This window comes from Tasmannia lanceolata, unplaced genomic scaffold, assembly GCF_043159265.1.
Source record: "Tasmannia lanceolata isolate RefF3 unplaced genomic scaffold, GAP_Taslan_0.1 ptg000035l, whole genome shotgun sequence".
Lineage (NCBI taxonomy): Eukaryota > Viridiplantae > Streptophyta > Magnoliopsida > Canellales > Winteraceae > Tasmannia > Tasmannia lanceolata.
The window spans coordinates 3,051,449-3,059,557 of record NW_027518712.1 but is presented as its reverse complement, the minus strand read 5'-3'; the positions used below and the strand labels follow the sequence as shown (position 1 = coordinate 3,059,557).

General features: G+C 48.3%; 2 protein-coding genes across 2 annotated transcripts; both read right to left on the bottom strand.

The window, feature by feature from the left end:
• Nucleotides 1-4,144: 4,144 nt before the first annotated feature.
• LOC143859635 (uncharacterized) lies at nt 4,145-4,603 on the bottom strand. The gene has a single exon (XM_077370292.1). The coding sequence runs from the start codon at nt 4,601-4,603 to the stop codon at nt 4,145-4,147; it is 459 nt and encodes a 152-aa protein (XP_077226407.1).
• Nucleotides 4,604-4,995: 392 nt separating this feature from the next.
• LOC143859634 (uncharacterized) lies at nt 4,996-5,727 on the bottom strand. Its single transcript, XM_077370290.1, has one exon. The coding sequence runs from the start codon at nt 5,725-5,727 to the stop codon at nt 4,996-4,998; it is 732 nt and encodes a 243-aa protein (XP_077226405.1).
• Between the last annotated feature and the right edge of the window lie 2,382 nt (nt 5,728-8,109).

The window sequence follows — 8,109 nt, the reverse complement described above, 5'->3', positions numbered from 1 at the left end:
CTAGGATGAACCGAAGTGAACCAAGCAGCAGATACCCAAGTTTTATGGAACTTGGAATTTTTACGAAGTTTGGTTTTCTACCCTAGTCCGTTCCCGACGAGAAGTGCGCTTCAGGTCTTTTTGTAGACGAACCGCGGTGAACCAAGCAGTTGATCCAAGCTTAAGAGCTAGGATTTTTATTTGAAATGTTGGTTTTCTGCCCCGGTTTGTTCCCGACCAGGAGTTGACTCCCGGCCTTACTGGGATGAACCGAAGTGAACCAAGCAGCGAATACCCAAGTTTTTTGGAACTTGGAATTTTTAAGAAGTTTGGTTTTCTGCGCTAGTTCGTTCCCGACCAGAAGTGCGCTTCCGATCTTTTTGTAGACGAACCAGGGTGAACCAAGCAGTTGATCCAAGCTTAAGAGCTTGGATTTTTATTTGAAATGTTGGTATTTTGCCCTGGTTTGTTCTTAACCAGGATTTGACTCCCGGCCTCATTGGGATGAACCAGAGTGAACCATGCAGTTGTTTAACCCGCACTGAAACACAAGGAGAGCTTGCAAAAGATGTAGCCTTTTTCATTTACTAGTGTTTTGGGGGGAATTACAATGATGGGGTCCTCTTCTTGGACCTTCGAAGGTGATGGGCTATTGATAGTATCTCCTCAGGATTTTTGAATTCCAGGCGTGGGGGGCTGGTGCTCGCCTAGTGTCTCCAATCTGTAGCTTCCTGGTCATACGATTTCTTTCACCCGATACGGCCCCTCCTAGGTCGGGGAGAGTTTGCCGACCTTCTTCGGCTGAGAGATAGCAGCTTTCCTCAGGACTAAGTCGCCCCCTCGGAATTCTCTTGTGCGTATCTTCATGTCGTGGTAGTTGGACACCTTCTGCTTGTAGGCCTCAACTTTGGTTCGGAATTCTTCCCGGACTTCTTCCAGCAAGTCGAGGTTCGCACAGAGGCCGTCCCCGTTGAGCTGCTCGTTGAAGTTGGCGACCTGGGAAGATGGGACACCAACATCAATGGGTATTACTGCCTTAGTTCCGATGGACAGGTTGAAGGCCGACTCCCCCGTCGTGGTGCGTGGGGTGGTACGATACGCCCATAGGACGTGATAAAGTTCATCAACCCATCGGCCTGCTTTCTCATCCAATCTCTTCTTGATCCCCTGGAGCAGGATTCTGTTTGTAACTTTAGTCTGCCCATTCGTCTGAGGGTGCGCAACAAAAGTGAATCTCTGTTCGATTTTCAGGTCTGAGCAGAATTTTTGAAAGTTCTGACAGTCGAATTGCCTGTCGTTGTCTGTTATCAAAGTGCGGGGTATCCCGAATCTGCAAACAACTGACTTCCAAAAGAAGGTTTGTATGTTTTGCTCCGTGATCTGGGCCAGAGGTTTAGCCTCCACCCATTTGGTGAAGTAGTCTATAGCAACTAAGACGAATTCACACCTTCCGAAGGCCAGTGGAAAAGGGCCCAAAATGTCCATCCCCCATACTGCAAAAGGGAGTGGGCTGATGATCGGGGCCATAGGTACTGCCGGTTGATGAATGATGGGAGAGAATTTCTGACATCTCTCGCACTTTTTAACCAGGTCTGAAACGTCTCTCCTCAAGGTTGGCCAGTATAGGCCTCTTAAAAGAACTTTGATGGTCAGGGCCTTGCCCCCCAAGTGCTCTCCGAAAATTCCTTCATGGGTCTCCTGCAGAGTGTACGCAGCGTCGCTTGGCCTGAGGCATTTCAGGTATGGAAGGGTGTACGACCTTTTGTATAGGTTCTCACCATCTAGGGAAAACCTGGCTGCTCTTTGTATCACTTTGTGGGCCTCTTTCTTTCCTTCGGGAAGTTTCCCACTACACAGGTAATCAATGATTTCGTCCATCCAGCATGACTCGTGGTCGACCTGCATTATTTCTACGGCCTCATTGTCAATACTGGACTTCTTCATAAACTCCATGCATATACTCCCGAGAGCTGTGTAACTAGAAGCTGCTAATTTGGATAGCACGTCCGCTTTTGTATTTTCCTTTCTGGGGATTCTGATGACCTCGAAGCTTTTGAATTTGCTGGCTAGAAGGCGGACCTTGGCAAGATATTTAATCATACGCTCGTCGCGGGCCTGGTAGACACCTTGGATTTGGTTCGCGACCAGTTGGGAGTCGAAATACGCCTTCAGCCTTTGGGCATGAGTTTGGACCGCCAGGTTCATTCCAGCAATGAGAGCCTAATATTCTACCTCATTTTTGGACGCACGGAATCCAAACCTTAGTGCGTAGTCCAAAACGAAGTTCGTAGGCCCGATGAGAATCAAGCCGGCTCCACAACCGCTTCTGCTTGAAGATCCGTCCACATATACTTCCCAGAGCGCCTCGGACGAGATATCCTGTTCCGCTGGTACAGTGGCGCTTTCCGTTCTTATAGGGGTAGCCGCCTCAGCTTCTACTTGTCCCTCAGGTGTAGTTATCTCCTCTACAACTGGAGTTTCGACAGTTTCGGACGCGATGCTTTGCTGGGGGATGGTGCATTCTGCAACAAAATCTACCAACACTTGTGCTTTTATCACCGGTCTGGGCAGGTATTGGATATCAAATTCGCTTAGTTCTACGGCCCACTTCACAAGTCGCCCTGAGGTGTCCAGTCTATGGAGAACTTGTCTAAGTGGTTGATCCGTCAAGACTTTTATCGTGTGGGCTTAAAAATACGGCCTCAACTTTCTGGCCGCCATAACGAGAGCATACGCAAACTTTTCGACTCGTTGGTATCTGGTCTCAGCATCATGTAGGACCTTGCTGACATAGTAGATTGGTTTCTGCTGATTGTGCTCCTCTCGAATCAGCACTGCCGCTAGTGCCATGGGGCTTACCGATAGGTACAGGAGCAGCTCTTCTCCCGGCTCTGGTTTGGTCAACAACGGCGGGGAGGATAAGTACTGCTTCAGCTCTTCGAACGCAATTTGACATTCCAGTGTCCAGGGTGCTATTTTGATTCCCTTGACTACATTGAAGAAAGACAGACATCTTTGTGCGGATTTTGAGACGAAGCGTCCCAATGCGGCTACCATTCCGGTTAGCCGCTGCACTTCCCGAATGGTTTTTGGTGGAGTGAGCTCCATTATCGCCCTGATTTTTTCCGGGTTGGCTTCTATTCCTCTTCTACTTACCATAAACCCCAGAAATTTGCCCGCACCAACGCCGAAGGTGCACTTTGTTGGGTTGAGTTTCATGTTATGCTGCCTTATGATGTGAACTGTCTCTTTCTGGTCGGAGACATGATCTTGTGTGCTCCGGCTCTTAACCAACATGTCGTCCACATAGACCTCCATGTTACGGCCGATTTGCTTTTCGAAGAGTTTGTTTACTAGCCTTTGGTATGTTGCCCCTGCACAAACCGAAAGGCATGACGTGGTAACAGTACATGCCCTGATCCGTTACAAAGGATGTTTTTGGTACATCTGATTCATACATTCTGATCTGGTTGTATCCGGAGAAGGCATCCATAAAGCTCAGCAGTTCGTGACCCGCGGTAGCATCTATTAGTTGATCAATTTTTAAGAGCAGATAGCTGTCCTTAGGGCAAGCTTTGTTCAAATCGGTGAAGTCAACATAGGTCCTCCACTTCCCGCTGGCTTTCTTCACCATAACCACGTTTGCAAGCCAGTCCGAATATTGAATTTCTCAAATGAAGTCAGCCTTCAAGAATCTCCCCACCTCTTCCTTGATCGCTTGACGCCTTTCTAGGGCAAAATGTCTTCTTTTCTGCTTCACAGGTTTGCAGGTTGGGCCAACGCCGAGTTTGTGGGTACTGACCTCCGAATCTATGCCAGGCATGTCCGCAGGAGCCCATGCGAAGACGTCTGCGTTGTCTTGAAGAAACTGGGTTAGGTCCTGTAGGGTGCTGCTGTCTAAGGAGGAGCCGATTTAAACAACCTTCTCGGCATTGTCTTGGTATAGAGGAATGGAGATGAGGTCTTTGGCTGGTTCATTTACTTGGGCTTCACCTCTTAGATCAAGCAGTTCAATAGGCAATGATTTCGATGCATTTTTGCCTTCGAGTGCCATGGCATAGCACTCCCTGGACTGTGGCTGATCCCCTCTGACTTCTCCCACGCCGTTTGGCGTTACAAATTTCATTTTCTGATGATACGCGGAGGCAACAGCATGGATGAGGTTCTAGCCTAGTCGTCCCAAGATAGCTTTATAGACCGACGTGGCCCTCACTACCAGGAAGTTGACCATTACGAAAGCTTGACAGGGCGGCTCCCCAACGAGGACCGGGAGTTCAATCTGTCCTTCGACTTTAACAACTTCTCCCGAGAAACCAAATAAATCTGAGTTCGTCGGCCTTAAACGGTCATCTCCTATCATCATCTGTTTAAGGGAACGATAGTAGAGTATGTCGGCTGACCTCCCGTTGTCGATGAGGATCTTCTTCAATTCCCAGTTCGCGACGAGCATGGTTATGACCAGGGCGTCGTCATGGGGGAATATCAAGTTATCGAGATCCACGTCTGAGAAGGAGATCTCATTCTCTGTCTTCATCTTCTTGTTGCATGTGTGACCGGCATTGACTCGGTGCGCGTAAGCCTTTCGAGCAGTTGACAATGTTCCGCCAGCGGCCGGTCCCCCCATAATGGTGTTTATGACCTCGTTAGGCTGGGATCGGCGAATCTCAGGCTGCGAGCTTGCTGACGGAGAAGATTGATTCCGCGCGGTAGGCGGCTGAGATCGTCGAGGACTTTAGCCCTAAGGGCTTCTTTCCCCGCGCTCTCCCCTGTGGCCGCCATCTTTAATATACTTCTTCAGGCACCCTTTGTTAATCAGCAGTTCGATTTCCTCTTTGAGGTGCCTGCACTCATCGGTGTCGTGGCCGTGGTCCCGATGGAATCGGCAATACTTTGACTTGTCTCTCTTGTTTCCTTTTGAGATCATTCTGGCCGGCCACCTTAGAAGTCTTCTCCCCTTATTGCAGCCAGTATGTGTCTCCTGGAGGTGTTGAGAGGGGTGTAATTTTTCTCCCTCCTCTAGGGGGTTCTTTCTCTTCTGGAAGCTTTATCGTCCCTACGCTGCTTGATAGGGTTCTTTTCTTCAGAGGTTCTCCTCTGGTTCGAATCTAAGGCAACAAGCGTCTCTTCCACGGATATATACTCCTCTGCCTCTGCCATCAGATCTGCCAATGAGTGTGGATTTTGGCGAGCTACTGATCGCCGGAAATTGTTGGATTTGGCGCCTGCGAGGAGTGCATTCGCGGCGGTTGAAGGGTCTAAATTCGGCACCTGGAGGACCTCCCTGTTGAAACGGCTCACGAACGCCTTTAGAGGTTCATTATCCTCCTCTCGCAAGGCCATTAGGGACGCCGTTGTTTTTCTTGGCATCCGACTGCTCATGAAATGTCGAACCAGATCATCCCCGAAGTCGTCAAAGTTGCTGATGCAGTCCGGTTTGATCCGCGAGTACCAATCCCTGGCTGCACCCGTTAGGGTGGTCGAGAAAGCTCTACAGAGGAACCCATCAAAAGCGCCGTGAATGAGCATCATCGTTCTGAGCGTCTCCAAATGGTCTACAGGGTCAGGGGTTCCATCATATTGTGGAACCGGTGGCATCTTGAACCATTTGGGTGGCGGTGCGCTCAAGACATTATCAGTCAACAGGGATCTGCTTGAGAAAGCCTTCGGAACAGGCCGGCCCTGATCTTTCACCAGCTCTGCTATTTTGTGGTCTATTTCCTTGATCCTCCGTAGCATCGGATCGGTCATTTTGTCTATTCGGCCCGCTGACCTGTTTCTCTCCACGGAGGGGCTCGTCCTCCGATGATGCCGAGATTTTTCTCGCAGGGCACGGTCCTCTTTAGCTCGGTGCCGTTGCACTGAACGAGACCGCGACTTGTGACGGTGAAGAGGCTCCGTCGCACCGTCTGGGCATGCCTGGTTCGGGAGTGATGGACTCGTCTTGTGGAGTGGCGGGTCTGATCTCTGCCGGAGGGTACAGGCTCTCCCCTGTGGGCAGTAGACCTTTCCTGCACAGGTCGGGAGGCTTCCGAGGGATGCTGGGGAGGCGCTTGGATCAGATCTTGGTATTGACCAATAAGAGTAGTCATCCGTTGAAAGAGAGCCTGGATTTGCTCTGGAGTAGGAGTAGGGTTCAGGTGTTCCGAATGGGCTGGGCTCTGTTCAGCTATTGCTGAAGGAGCAACTATCTGTGAGGCAATTCGTTCGATCCGAAAACTGCGAGGCGCTTTAGCTCGAGCTGTCCGGGCAGTCAGTACCCGCGCGCTCCTCCGTCCTGCCATTTTAAATAAGATCTCGAACAGCTTTTAGTTCAGGGTCCCACGGATGGCGTCAATCTGTTAGGCCCAAAATTGGTAACAGATGAGGTAGTGACGAAAGAGCTGATTTGGTGAGTCCTGGTAGTCCGAGCTGGCTAATTAACTGTGACCTGTGCAAGGGAGCACCCGGTCAAAAGACCAACCCGGAGTCGTGCTCCGGACGGGCCGTTCGACAGTCATGTCAGTAATGGGCACAGAAAAGGAGAAGGCAATTTTAGGGATTCTCACTCTTGGGGATTCGATCCTTACCTTTGAGCCTTATGAGGCCTTTTATAGTGAGAGCCTGAGGTAGTTGAATTACCTGCCTCAAGACAGGTGGCACCCCATGAGTGGGCCAAATTTTACCTGCCCTAGGAGGATTACCTGGCTACCCCTGAGGCTGGTGTCAACTTTTGATTTGGCCATTTCGTGGGCCACGTGTCGATAGCTCATTGGGGGTGACTTTTCACATCGCATCAATCACCACACACGACACGACCACATCTACACAAGTCGCGCTGACCGATCACGCCAGACACTCCCGACAGAAGCCAACAATCATGCTTCAGCTTTGATTTAGAAAATTATTGAAGCCTTTTGTCTAATCTGTAAACCGTTCTTCGATCCGTGCATTATTATCAGGAAATTACTATCTGCATAATGACAACATTCAGTTAGAAAAATTGTTGGTGCAGGAGTTCACGTTCGTGCACTTGTGTTTGTTCAAATACACGCATATGTCTCTTAATTAGAAACACATAGATGCACTGAACCTATCCTTACTAGCGTAGAGCATAAAATAAGGTTATAGATATGCAGGGAATATATAAGATGTAAGAGTTAAAAAATGAGGATATACAAGGCGACATAGCTGATGAAGAGAGCGAGTATCTAGCGTCATCTCTTGTCTATAAATAAGTTCTCTGCTCTAATGATTCATTCCATTTCGTAAGTTTTAAAGGGGAAGATTCAGAGATTCGAGAATAAAAGCAGGTCACTCTCCCGAAGCAATAATACCATCTACCTTGTCCAAGTTCAAACTATTTTGCATCTTGAGCCATGTTATTAGGTTTTTTAATTCTCATTGCCAGCCTTGCCACTTAAACTTGAAGATGGCTCCTCTCTTTCTAGAAGAACAACTGCTCTAATCATCAAATAAATAGGTCTCCATGTGAGCATATTCCAAGCTCTCTCTCTCTCTCTAAGAAAAGTACTATACTAACTGTGATGGGAAATCAGTTGGCCTAACAAGCTTGAATCATTATTTCTTTATGTTGGGGTTTTATTAGTTATACCCTGCACACGTTTTTCAAAAATCACAAGCTTGAAATGGAAATTTTAAATCAGTTTTTACTTGAAGGACAAATTAAAAAATAATGAGAAGGAACACCTATGTTGGCGGAACGGCACGCCCGGAAGTTCTTGAGGTTGGGGCTGGTATATTGTCAAATCTTAAATTTTTGGGGAAATGAGGAGCATCCATTGGTCACAGGGTAGCTTGATGTGGGTCTCTCACCTACCGTTGGGAGACTAGTGAGAATAGAAATGCAAACAACCTTTGCATCTCATGCTGGATATTTTCAAAATATTTTATTTTTAAAAATAGAAAAATGAGCTTTTTTTTTTCAAAGAGATACTTCTTTAGTTCTTTTGTGTGAAATGGTATTCCCATTCAAAAGACACTTGCGCTGTAAAAAGGTGTTATTTTAAGATGAAAGGATATTCTCATTTAAAACTAGGGGCGGCAACGGGGCGGGCCGGATGTTGCATTCCCCGTACCCGCCTCGGGGAAATTCCCCATCCCCGCCCCGCCCCCGCTTCGAGGATGATGGGG